The 13,786-nt window shown below is 46.2% G+C and overlaps 1 protein-coding gene across 11 annotated transcripts in view; it reads left to right on the top strand.

Moving 5' to 3' along the window:
* Positions 1-13,786, top strand: part of PARP16 (poly(ADP-ribose) polymerase family member 16) — a 62,636-nt gene that overhangs the window by 31,570 nt on the left and 17,280 nt on the right. For 3 of the 11 annotated variants that reach the window (XR_014816700.1, XR_014816714.1, XR_014816692.1), the window contains 3 exons: positions 4,487-4,581; positions 9,463-9,530; positions 11,179-12,449. Coding sequence is in view for 6 of the 11 variants with exons in the window: in XM_084978313.1 (XP_084834439.1) it covers positions 4,487-4,573 (87 nt within the window). In the remaining 5 variants the exon portion in view is untranslated. Of the gene's footprint in view, positions 1-4,486; positions 7,948-9,462; positions 9,531-11,178; positions 12,450-13,786 lie in introns of those variants that run through there. The other 8 variants (XM_084978313.1, XM_084978279.1, XM_084978289.1 and 5 more) reach the window with 3 other exon arrangements.

Raw genomic sequence — 13,786 nt, 5'->3', positions numbered from 1 at the left:
GCCCCTTCCTCAATAAACAAGAAAATCCAAAATTATACTTTATGACCGTGTTGGTATAAAAATGTATGTATTACTGTTATGTACTAAAATGTTTTCTTCCACTTAAAAGCTCATTTTTGGAGCTTCCATTGTGGTACAGCAGAAGGGAGACTGACTAGTATTCGTGAGGACATGGGTTTGATCCCTGGCCTCGCTCAGTGGTTCAAGATCCAGCATTGCTGTGAACTCTGGAGTAGGTCGCAGATGTGGCTCGGATCCCATGTTGCTGTGGCTGTAGCGTAGGCCAGAAGGGCAGCTGCAGCTCTGATTCAACTCCTAGCCTGGGAACTTCCATATACCACAGGTGTGGCCCTAAAAAATGCAAAACAAACAAACAAACAAACAAACAAAAAACAAAACAAAAACCCACAAAACCCTCATTTTTTTCCCATTCTGATTTTAAAGGGAATTGATACTTTTTGTAATGGGAACTTTACAATGGGAACTTTTTGTAATGGTCACTGACAGTGACCTATGCCTTGTGGATGAGCTAGCCCTAGACTAGAGTCATGAGGGATAGTGTAAGATCCTTGGGAATGGAGAGGCAGGAAGGAGACAAAACCTAAAGACTCAGCTTTCTCTTTTTTTTGGCTGTACTTATAGCATGCAAAAGTTCCAGGGCAGGGATCAACCCCACACCACAGCATTATCCAGGGCCACAGTGCCAGATCGTGAACCTGCTGAGCCACCAGGAAATTCCTTTTTTTTTTTTTTTTTTTTTTTTTTTTTTTAAGATTCAGTTCTATTTAGCACCAATGCCACAGCTCAGGTCCAACTAAGCAAAGGGCAAAATAGGGTTCTTGGGGATTGGGAGCTCAGGTGGCTCATGCTGTAGACACTTTGATGGAGGAAGAAATACTATGCTCATTGCTGACAAACTCCCTAGGAGCCAAGAGCTTTACCAGGCAGCTGACGGCAGAGACCAGATGGTGTTTCAGTGGGAGCCACCTCACATCAGAACCCCAGCTGCCTTGGTCTTGTCAAAGCAACCCCATCAGCCTTATGTCACCAGTGTCACTGTCAGAAGAGACAGTTTTGGGAGGTGGCAGGTGAACAGGCCTGCCTGCTGCTGAGAGGTGCCAAAAATCCCATGAGCTGTCAGCTTCCACCACAAATGGAAGGATTTTACTCTGTGGGCTTTTGGATGAGTGTACATGTGTATGTGAGAGAGCTGTGGACTAGGGATATGGCTCACTATTGCTTTGATTCATTTCATTAAACTCTGATTGCTTGCAAAACCAGTAGAGGGTGGGGACGTTGTGATTTTAAAAGCCTAATTCAGATCTTTTTCTTTAGAACATGGCCCCATGCATCCAAGCCCATTCCTGCTGCTAAGCCCAGGAGGTTTGTATTGGCTTGGAATCAGCTGTACGCACCCTCCCCATTGCCATGGTGATTCTTGGTGGGGTGGGTGGGGGGCTGGATTCAGTTCCCCAGGAAAAAACCCAGGACCATGCCCCTCCCTAAGCCCCTTCCACAGCTCCCACAAGTCTCTCCCTCCACTCCCCTTCTCTCCACCCTGCCCCACCTCGTGAGTTTTCCATCTCTTGGCCTTTGTTTGTTTTTGCTTTTGTCAGTCCTTCTCCTCTGGATGGGTTTCTGTTTGTTTCCAAATTGTCTGAGGCTGTGCACCATGGAGACAGTGACCTGGGCTGCCTCTGGGTCCTGATCTGGTTAGAATAAGCCCCTTTCCTTCGCATGAGTTTCCAACCTGACATTTGTAACATCCAAAACAAATCATGACATTCTGAAGCGAGATAGAAACTACCATCTCCACCCAGTCCTGCTGGCACTCTTAGCCACCTGGAAAGGGTTTTTTTGAAAACTTCCAGTGTTCCACTGCAATGCCCATATAGTGCAACCCTGAGAAGGGAAAGCAGCATTTATGGAAGACCTACTGTATACCAGCCGCAGGGATAGGCTTTTCTTGTGTTAAAAATCTGGTGGTGAAGGTGATGTTTCCAGCACTAAAATTCAACTGCAAGTTGCTTGAGGGCAGGGCCTAGGTCATCTTTGTAAACCCAAGTATCTAAGATGTGGGTACTCAAGAAAAGTTTGTTGAGTAAATAAATGGATGAAAGGATGTAAGAAACTTCCTTGCCATAGTAGAGGTTGATGACTGAATGTCAGCAAAGGTGACTAAGTCGAACTTGAGAAAAAATTCACTGGCAAGCCAGTACAGATGGGTGAGGGTTTCAGAGAATTTCGTGGACACTGTTGCTTGATTTCAGGGAGTCCCATTTGCTCTCTGTCACCAAAAGTACCTTTGGGGAGTAGAGTGGGATGGGCAGGACAGAGTCTTTTAAAAGTTTCATTTGACGAGTTCCCGTTGTGGCTCAGTGGATGAAGGACCCAGCATAGTGTCCGTGAGGATGCAGGTTCGATCCCTGGCCTTGCTCAGTGGGTTAAGGATCCAGCATTGCCGCAAACTGCAGTGTAGGTTGTAGGCCGTAGGTCACAGATGTGGCTAGGATCAGGTGCTGCTGTGGCTGTGAGTAGGCTGGGAACTTCCATATGCTGAAGGTGTGCCCCTAAAAAAGAAAAAAGTTTGCTTTGAAAGGCTCAGACTTAAAATGCAAGTGGTCCTGAGATTAAACTATTGTTTTGATGCATACTCATCAACAAGTGTAAGCGACTTATGACAAAGCCTTTCTTAAGAACAGGTTTTGTGAGGATTTGCTAGGGGGAGGGGCACAGGGAAGTGGTGAGAGAGAAAGAAATCACTGGAGATTAAAGGTAAGAGGAGCTTTGACCCTGTGAGGGAGTAGGGGGAGAGGGCTAGGGCCACTAGAGTCAGACTTCATTCCATACTGATACCTGTTTGGCCCAGTGAAATCATCGTGTGGGTCTGACAGGCCCTTCCTTCTAGCCGTGTTAACATTGCTCACTTCAGTCAAACTGCTTGCTAGTGAGGCAGGAAGAAGATGAGGCCAGTCTGAATTCTTGGGAAGTATGCATGGCAGACCAGTTGAAAGATGTAGTTTTTACTGTACTTAAGCAAGTCCAGGCCATCCCAAATGGGCCCATAACACATCCCCTATCTGAGATCTACAGGGATTTAAAACTAACACATCAATAATATTTTCAGAGGGCTTAAAGGTGCTTGAAGAGCATTTGTCATTTTAGGTTTTTTTTGTTTTTTGTTTTTCCTGTCTTTTTAGGGCCAAACCTTTGGCATGTGGAAATTCCCAGGCTAGGGGTCAAATCAGAGCTACAACCCACACCACAGCCACAGCAACAAAGGATCCAAGCTGCATCTGCCACCTACACCACAGCCAGATCCTTAACCCACTGAGCCAGGCCAGGGATGGAACCTGCATCCTCATGGATGCTAGTGAGATTTGTTTCTGCTAAGCCACGACAGGAACTCAAGTCATCTTAGTTTTCGACCTACTGATGTCCTTTGTTTGACATCTGTTGTTCTTGTCCCTGGCGATCTCTTCACTCTTCCTGGTTCCTACCAGCCAGCTTCTCTGTTGGCAAACGAACCTCTTTACATGCTCACTGGCTCTTGGGTTAAAGCTGACTGCCTCTTCCACCCACATACTCTAGGGGTGGAACAGTGTCTCAGACCTGAGCCAATTAGTGAGTTGCAACCCCCTTCACTTCAGTGATTGGTTCAGACATGGGCATGTGGCCCAATCAGAATCCACAAGAGATTTTTGGGCAGCCTGCTGGAAAGAGACCTGCATTCCTCCTTCTGCCATCTTGCTGCGTCTGGAAGAGGCAAACTGACGTTACCACAGTGGAAAGGAGACCAAGAGAAGAGAAACAGAGTCCTGATGATGTTTGAGTACTGAATCCAGTCGTGCCTAAAGCCAGACCTTTCGCTTAAGTGACCAATGAATTTCTCTTTAACAGAGTTTAATTTGAGTCTCACGGGGAATAAAGGGAGGGGGGAGTCCATAAATTATACCATTTGTTATCCTGGTGTGCCATTATTATTTGATGTAAAGCTTTTATTAAATATAGAAACATGTGATTTTCAGATGAGTGACTCTGGATTGATTAATTTTGACTGTCCTCACCCCGGATTATACCCACAAGGCACTCAAACCTGTGCAAAATGAGAATTGGGCAACCCCCCCAGCCCCCCCCGCCACAAAAAAACACCATGTTTGGGGGCATCCTGCAGCCTTAGCACCAAAGTGCTTCTTTGGGTCACCTTGGACTTCCCTAGAAAGTCTTCTGGCTTAGGGAATCCCAGAGCGCTCTGAGGTCTGTGAGCAACAGTAAGTAGATGTGACCAGGGCCAGGGGTTATAAACTACACTAGAGGGTCTTGGCCCTCAGGAAAACCAGAGATTGGGTTTGCAGCAAAAGAAAGAATGTGGGGGAAAGACACTGCAATTTAGTAACTGCCTCCTGCATGGTGGGTATATTGAAAGAATTATTGTATTTAATCCTCACATCTTTTCATGGCAAATACTATTACTTTTATTTTATAGGAGAAGAAAGAGGCTTGGAGAGGTGGCTGCCCAAGGCGAAAAAGCCCAAAAGAGGCAGAGCCAAAACTGTCTCTAGCGCTGAAATAAGAAGACAGGTAAATGCAAGGCTGCGGCTAGAAGGGCTGCCTGAGCAAAAGGGATCTGGGCTGGGGATGTAGGGAGGCTGGAGTGGGCAGCACCAGGCACAAGGCATATGCCAAATGAGCTCCCTTCCCAGGCAAGGACTGTCAGCCCTGCCACGTCTCATAAGTAGGGGGCACATGCCGAAAGTTGAACTACGGGAAATCTCCCCTGACGCCCTCACTATTAATGAGAGCTGGGGGCTCAGCTCCATTCACCTTTCCAGTCTAGACACTGCAGACCCAGGAGGTGAGCTCAGAGGTACACATGGCACTGAATGTGGGGCAGGGAGGGGTAGCCTCTCCTTTCCACCCCCACTGTCTGCTCAGAGCTTGGGCCATCAGCCTGCTCTGATTATGTTGACGACTTCTAGACCTTGCATCCAGGGGCTGCCAGCAGCCAAGTCCCCCTGATCGTCTGAGATATTCCTGACATAAGAGAATAAACAGGCTCCGCTGTCCAGCCAGCTGTGCTGAGTAGCATTCCTGTCTCTCCGCCCGCTCGACTGGGTGGGGCTGCAGCCCTGTGTCCACCTCCAGCAGAGGCCTGGGGGACCTGCTGGAAGGGAGAGGGGAGGTCGCCATCTGTCTTCAGACCAAACAGGACATTCCTGTGCCTGAGTCCCCATTTCGCCCCAGTGCCAGGCACCTCATCCTCAACCACTCCTGGCACAAGCTCTGTGTTTGTAATAATGACTCTGTGACTTCAGAAGAGGTCAACACCAGGCCACTGTCCCTGGCTTTGGAGCCTCTTCTCCCTTGCCCAGGGGCTGCAATTTAAATTTGAAACTCCTATCATTCCAGCTAGATCTGAAGGCTTCACACCCAAATGACTTATCTGACAGAGGTGGACACAGAGAGTCATTGCAGAAGCAGGGCTCAGACCCTGGGCCTTTCTTACTATTCACAACTTTGGGATGCTGTGGCTAGAATGACGTTAGGGACTCTGAGAGGGGTGGCCCATGTTTTTGGAGAGGAGCAGAGGTGTTTTCATCCTACGCCTGTTTTGGAGATCAGACTTGTGGCCGAGCCATTTCCTGAGGAAGCAAGGCCTCTGGAAAAGCGCTATTCACCAGCCCCTCCTAAATCATTCTGTTGGGAGGAGAGCTGGGACAGCCGGACCTGAGTGGGGCTCTGCCACTGTCCAGAGTTCAGTGCCCAGTCTAGGCTTGGCCAGGCTGTGGGAGGAGGCCAGGGCCAGAGGGCAGGTTACTTGGGAAGGGGGAGCCTCCCTGCGTTCCCCCTCACTCCCCCTCGTGCCACACCTCCCCCCAGCACACACAGTCTGCTTCTCTGCCCTAGAGCTGTGGTCTGGGACTGCGGGGGAGGAGAGAACAGCCTTTTTCAGGCTGTTTGCAGAAGGAATTCCTCTAGGAGCCCCTTCTGGCCGCAGACAGGAGGGGGAGGGAGGCAGACAGTGTGGGAGCCTGGGGCAGCTCCAGGGGTCTCTGTGGACAGGTGTCTCACTCTTGGACTGTCTTGGGCCTTTGGCTTTGTCTTTGTCTAGCTGCGTGTATCAGTGTGGATTTGTGTAACCATTCCGCGTTTGTATGTTTAGGCTGCTGCATTTTTAGTTGGAGTTGGGTTCCTCGGTGGGAAAATGTATACTTATGTGTTTGTCTGCCTGTCTCTGTGCTCTATCTCTGTAAGCTCATGTGTGTGGGTATTTTCAAGGGAAAGTGTGGGCCTCTGTCTCTTTGCATAGATGAGTGCATCTACCCCTGTGTCTGTGGAGTACACATGAGCATTTAGGTTATTTTGGTGTAAACGTGGACTTGGCTTTGTAGATGTAAGTTTAGGCATGTGTCTTTGGGACCTTAGGCAAATATTTATCAATAATATGTTGGTGAGTCTCAAAGCATGTATGCCTGTCTATTTACATTCGTGCAAAAGCATTCCTTCAGTCTTCGATTCATTCATAAAATGATTCATTCATTTACTAACAGGCATCTTTTAAAAAATTTTTTATTATAATTGATTTACAATGAATGTTCTGTCAATTTCAGAACAGCAAAGTGATCCAATCGTGCATATATATACATTCTTTTTTTTCACATTATCCTCCATCATGTTCCATCACAAGTGACTAGATACATTTCCCTGTGCTATACAGCAGGATCTTATCGCTTATCCACTCCAAATTCAATAGTTTGCATCTACTAACCACAAACTCCCAGTCTATCCCACTCTCTTCCCTCTCCCCCTTGGCAACCACAAGTCTGTTCTCCATGTCAGTTGGTTTCTTTTCTGTAGATGGGTTCATTTTGGTCTGTATATTAGATTCTAGATATGTGATATCATATGGTATTTGTCTTTCTGACTTACTTCACTAAGTATGAGAGTCTCTAGTTCCATCCATGTTGCTGCAAATGGCATTATTTTATTCTTTTTATGGCTGAGCAGTATTCCATTGTACATATGTACCACATCTTTTTTTTTTTTTTTTTTTTTTTTTTAAGGGCCACACCTGTGGCATATGGAGGTTCCCAGGCTAGGGGTCAAATTGGAGCTGTAGCCACTGGCCTACACCACAGCTCACAGCAACGCCAGATCTTTAACCAACTGAGCAAGGCCAGGGATCGAACCTGCAACCTCATGGTTCCTAGTCAGATTCGTTTCTGCTGTGCCAAGTGTCTGTTCAGGTCTTTTGCACATTTTTCAATTGGGTTGTTTGTTTTTTTGCTGTCGAGTTGTATGGGTTGTTTGTATATTTTGGAGATTAAGCCCTAGTTGGTTGCATCATTTGTGACTATTTTCTCCCATTCTGTAGGTTGGTTTTTTTTTTTTTTTTTTTTTAATGGTTTCCTTTTTTGTGCAAAAGCTTATAAGTTTGATTAGGTTCCATCAGTTTATTTTTGTTTTTATTTCTATTGCTTCGTGAGACTGACCTAAGAAAACATTTATATGGTTTATGTCAGAGAATGTTGTGCCTATGTTTTTTCTAGGAGTTTTATGGTGTCTTGTCTTACATTTAAGTCTTTAAGCTGTTTTGAGTTTATTTTTGTGCATGGTGTGAGACTGTGTTCTAGTTTCACTGATTTACATGCAACTGTCCAGTGTTCCCAGTACCACTTGCTGAAGAGACTGTCTTTCCCCATTTTATATTTTTGCCTCCTTTGCCGAAGATTAATTGACCATAGGTGTCTGGGTCAGACATCTTTAAAGTGCTTGTGTTGTGACTGGCACCACACTGGCCACTGGGAATTTAGAGAGGTGTCTAGGGTAGCATCTGACATTTTAAAGACCCAGGGCAAGAGTAAAAATGAAAGCTTATATTCATGTCTAAATATTTAAATGTTACAAGTCAAAACAACAAACTGCTAAATAAAACACTCCATCCTAGTCACTGGAGAACTGAGTTTGATTTTGAATTTCTAACTTCTCTGAGTTTTGTGCTGGAACTCAGCAACACAGAGCAAGTGTCCCCCTCCTCTCCCTCCCCATCCTGGCTCCATCCTGTACCTTGAGGGGCCTTGCATGCATATGTGACTCCTCACAGGTATTCAGAATCCATGTTGCACCTCACCTGTTGGCTACTCTTTGAGCCTAGGAGTGCCCACAAAGTATAGTTGATTTATAGTGTTCGTTTAATTTCTGCTCTACAGAAAAGTGATCCAGTCTCTCTCTCTCCCCCTCTCCCTCCCTCTCTCTCTCTCTCTCTTCCTCCCCCACTGCCCCATCTCATGCACTCACACTTTTTTTTTAATGTGATCTTCCATCATGTTGTAACCCAAGAGACTAGACATAGTCCCCTGTGTTGTACCATTCTATTCCATTGCTTATTCATTCTAATTTTTTCTTTTTTTTGTCTTTCCTAGGGCCACACCCATGGCATATGGAGGTTCCCAGGCTAGGGGTCGAATCGGAGCTGTAGCCACCGGCCTACGCCAGAGCCACAGCAACGCCGGATCCAAGCTGTGGATGCAACCTACACCACAGCTCACGGCAATGCTGATCCTAGACCCACTGAGCAAGGCCAGGGATTGAACCTGCAACCTCATGGTTCCTAGTCGGATTCGTTAACCACTGAGCCATAATGGGAATTCCGTAGCTGTGTCTCTTTTATCTTTGTCTTGTTTTCTAGAGGGCAGAGCCCACAGCTTTTCTTCCCCCCTTCCCTCCCCTGGGTTGATGGAGGACTACGAGGTTGGGGTGGTGGGAGGCACGCTGACTGAGTCTGAGCCCCTTTCCTATGTTCAGCTCAGGTTCACTCTGTGGTTCAGCTTCAGTTTCTTCATCTGTAGAATGGATGAGTTGGATTATCATGTCTTTAACTTATAGGCTTTGCTTGGTTTACAGAAGGAGTATGATTGATTTCCTGAGGTAATTACTTTCTAGAAGTTTAAATTGGGAATGCTTCATTGTAGAAGGTCTGGGTTCAGTCAGAACTGGGTTTGAATCCAAGCTTTGCCACATACGAGTTGTGCCTCCTTTAGAGTTACTTAATCTCCCTCGGGGTTGTTGTGAGGATTGAATAAGATAATGTCTGTAACATGTTGAGCATCATGCCAGGTTCATAGTAGATGTTCAGTAAACATTAGCTTCTTTCCTGTCTAGGGTCGTTCCAGCTTTGATACAGAATCTGGGTTAGTAGACATGTTGACTAATTGAAATGATTGGAACCACATGTTTAGGGAGTTCTGATGCTATGTTGGTTGGGGATGGGGCGGGGGCAGTTGGGTGAGAAAGTCTGGCCCTTTCTTAAGTGCCTTCTAAGGAGCTGCCAACTCAGATCTGTGTGTGAGCCACTCCCTCCACCCTATTCTCTGATGTGGACCCTTGACATTTTCTTAGTTTTATGAAAAGCACTGTGAAACATAGATTCACTGCCCTCTTTTGACCTGATTCTGCCCCAAGCCCAGCCCGGGTGCCGCAGGACGCTGAGCTAAGTAGGATCAGGCCACGATGAGGAGGAGCTGGGTCAGGTAAGGCCTTGGGCTTCCCGACTTGTCTGGGCCTGTCTGACCAACTCCAGTAGCGCGCGTGATGCAGCCAGGCGGACGGCACTTGTTGTCCATGATCAGTATTCCTGGGAAGGCATCCCTCTGCTCCTGGTGCTAGTGGCTTTAGGGTCCTGGGGAGACCTGTCCCCTCAAGTCTTCTGGAATGGCTGCGTTCCAGCAGGAATAACACGGAGAGAGTTGGGGAAGGGCAGGTGACAGCGTCTCTCAGCCCGGGCTGGTGGGGGTGACCATCTTGGGAATCCCCTGGAGCCTGTGAAATCTGGCAGCTCTTGGGCTCTCCTGAAATATCCCTGACCTGGAGGGAATGAGGGAGGGGTCTAGGGCCTAGCCAGGGCTGCTGAGTTGAGAAATGCTCTAAGTATGAGCTCAGGGTGGCTGAGGCCCTGAGGGAGGCCCTCAAGAAGAGGGTCTGCCCTTGAGGTCATGCTGGCCATCCCTCTGACCTCACACACATCTGGGTGACTTGAGAAGTAGTTTGATGATCTTTCAGCTCCAGGGATTACTGGGGAGCTGGGAGAAACACGCCTGCAAAAGCCTCCTCAGGGGGTTACTTTGCTCTCCCCCCATCATTATTGGGCTTCTCTAATTGGGGCCAGAACTGGGAATTTTCCTCTTTAAAAAAAAAAAAAAATTTGAAAACAAGGGCACAAGTGGGTTGTGTCCAAAGTAATGTGTTTAAGGAAATTTCTGCTTCATGCTGGCTAGGACAGGGAATGTCTGGTCAAAGAGGTGCTGACGGCCAGGGTCTTTTGTAAGTAAACAGACTGCCTCCGATGGCCGCCCTGAGCTCATTTCCCTCAGCACTGTGCGAGGAGGATGATGTCACCAGAGCAGGGCCTCCTGGTGTTGGAGTTTGTTGGTGAGCAGGATGGAGGCGCAGTGATTGCCGGTGGCCTAGGTGCTGCTGCCCAGTTATTGCAAACAGCTGCTCCCCACACAAGTGGTTCGGACACTCTCCTACACATACTCATCCATGACGGGACTCTAGCCAAACCCATGACCCTACAGCCAGGAGTATGCCTGGGGAAACTTGTGATTAACCGAGAAGTCCCCAGATTCCATGGGGCTTCTTCCTCAACCAGATAGCTGGGCCTCTCTGGTCTAGAGCAGGGTGGGGGGTGCATCAGGATGGGTTGATTTGTAAGGAGTGGCCCCAGGAAGTACAGGCCCACATCCTGCCACCTGGAGAACGGGCAGTGGCAACGTGCACCACCGCCTGTCTCCTGGGGCCAGACAGCCAGGTCCATTGGGGGAGTTTCCATGAGCAGAAAGCCCAGGTCAGGGGAGGTTGGGAGGTGGGGTGGAGAAAAGCCACAAAGCTCCTCTCTGTCTCCTGCACAGGCTCTTCCTAAGCACAACAGTGACCAGGTAAAGCATTTATGGGGCTTGGAAGCCCTGCAGCACAGTTGCTGAGGAATGGCTGCCAGAGATTGGGTCACACTCTGTAGCCTTCTCCCTGTTCACCCTGTACCACCCTCACTTCACTTGGGGAGCAGTGAACCCCAAGTAGACAGGTGACCAGATACTTCTTGAAGGTGGGCTTTTTATTCCTTTGTGTCCCCTACGGTCCTAGCTGGTTTCATAGGAGATTGACTTGTCAATCACACAGACCCACCCCACGGAGCACTCAAAGCCTACCTGATCTACCTACGCCAGGCTCATTGAAAACCTCAGACTGACCAGCAAGCTCACAGAAGACACACTGCCTACCTGATGTGCAGCCTGACTGATTCAACCAGGTAATTAAGTCTGCTCATTCAACAAATAGTAACTGAACACATTGTGCCCACTGTTATGCCAGGTGCGGGGGACTTAGGAATGAACAAGACAGGCAAGATCCTTGCTCTTAGGGGTATTTATATTATAAAGGAAGAAAATGGGATTTTGTGGGAGAGCATATCCATCAGGCCCTGCCCTGGATCTAATGGTCAGGGAAGACCTTCCTGACACATAATCTGAAAATTAGGGTATGAGAATGGGAAAAAAGACGTGCAAAGAGCCTGAGGAAGAGCTTTCCCGATGGAGTGAAAAGCGATACCGAGGCCTTGAGATGGGGAAGAGCTTGGCGTTAATTTGGAATAACCAGAAGACCAATATGACCGGAACATGTTGAGTGAGCAGAGGGTGGCACGTAGATGAGGTTGGAGAGGTGGACCAGGCAGACCAGACAGGGGCCTGTAAGCCCTAGTAGGATTTAGGTAGGTGTTGGGGGAAGACCCTGAGGCTTTAGGCAAGAGTGTGAGACACATTCAAGAAGAAATAGATAACCTAAATATCCCTGTACCCACTAAAGAGGTTAAATTTATAGTTTAAAATTTTCCCACAAAGAAAACTTTGGCCCTAGATGCCTTTACTGGTGAATTCTCCCAAGCATTAAAGAAAGAAAAGTTACCAATTTAATATAAAATTTTCCAGAAAATTGAAAAGGATGGAATACTTCCTAACTCATTCTGTGAGGAACGAGTCTCACAGACAAAAACGTTCCAAGACCAGGCGAAGACATTCCAAGCAAGAAAACTTGGTCCAAAACAGACCAATATGCATCATGAACATGATCCAAAAATTTTAATTTTAATCAAAATTATAGCTAAGTAAATCCAACAGTACATAAGAGGATATTTCATCATGACCAAGTGGGGTTTACCCAGAAATGTCAGGTTGGAGGAATGTTTGAAAATCAGCTCATGTGATTCTCCATATTAACAAACCAAAAAGAGGGGGGAGCCCCACTATATGATCACCTCAGTGACATCATAGTTAATGATCGAAGGCTGAATACTTTCCCTCTGCAATTGAGAAGCAAGAATGTCTGTTCTTACTACGTCTATTTAACATTGTGCCAAAGGTCCTAACCAGTGCAATATAACAAGAAAAATAAAAGGCATATAGATTGAAAAGGAAAAAGTAAAAATGTCTTTATTTACAAATGACATGATCATATACATATACATAGAAAATCCTAATCTACAAGAAAAGCTACTAAAATGAAAAAATGAGTTTAACAAAGTTGCAAGATAGATCAATATATGAAAATTAATTGTATGTGAATGCTTGAAAATCGGCATTGTAAAAACAATACCAGGAATTCCCATTGTGGCTCAGCAATAATGAACCCGACTGGTATCCATGAGGACGTGGGTTTGATCCCTTGCCTTGCTCAGTGGGTTAAGGACCTGACGTTGCTGTGAGCTGTGGTGTAGGTTGCAGACACAGCTCGGATCCTGAATTGCCGTGGCTCTGGTATAGGTCAGTGGCTACAGCTCCTATTCAACCCCTAGCCTTGGAACTTCCATATGCCTCAGGATCAGCCCAAGAAATGGCAAAAAGACAAAAAAAATATAAAAAAAAAGGATTCAGCGTTGCTTTGAGCTGAGGTGTAGGTTGAAGACGCAGCTCGGATCCCGTGTTGTTGAGGCTGTGGCGTAGGCCGGCTCTGACCCCTAGAGAGGAACTTCCATGTACCACGGGTGTGGTCCTAAAAAAAAAAAAAAAAAGTTGTGCAAGATTTGTATGCTGAAAACTATGAAACATATCTCAGAGAAGTTAAAGACCTAAATAAGTGGAGAGAGGTACTACTGTGTTCATGAGTCAGAAGACTGGATATTTTCAAAATGGCAGTTCCCACTAAACTCAAATATAGATTCAAAATAATTCCAAACAAAATCTAAGCAGGTTTTCCTGTAGAAATAAACCAGCTGATTCTAAAATGTATATGAAATGTGAAGGACCTTGGCTAGCCCAAAATTTTTTAAGCCATTTTTAATTGAAGTATAGTTAATTTACGTTGTTATTTTAGTGTCAAGTATACAGCAAAGTGATTCAGTTAGATATATTTCCAATCCTTTTCCAGTTAAAACAATTTTTAAAAGAATTGTACATTTAGAGGACTTTCATTACTTGATTTCAGACTTGCTATAAAGCTACAGCAGTCAAGACAGTGTGGTATTAAAGATAAAAATGTAGATCAACAGAACAGGAAAGACAGTCCAGAAGTAAAGCTACACATATACTGCCAACTGATTTTTTACAAAGATGCAAAGGCACCTTTGGGAAAAGGTAGTCTGTCAACAAAAGGTCCTGGAACAGCTGGATATCTGTGTGAGAAGAAAAAAAAAAAAATTAACCTCTCCCCTTACTTACACAAAAATTAATTCAAAATGGATCACAGGAGTTCCCGTCATGGTGCAGTAGAAACAAATCCGCCTAGGAACCATAGG

This window comes from Sus scrofa, chromosome 1 (genome assembly GCF_054392235.1).
Source record: "Sus scrofa isolate SSC_HxYL_T2T_F1_AM1 chromosome 1, Sscrofa_HxYL_maternal_Yorkshire_Landrace_v2.0, whole genome shotgun sequence".
Taxonomy (NCBI): domain Eukaryota; kingdom Metazoa; phylum Chordata; class Mammalia; order Artiodactyla; family Suidae; genus Sus; species Sus scrofa.
The sequence above is the reverse complement of the archived record's forward strand: the minus strand, read 5'-3'. Positions and strand labels throughout refer to the sequence as shown.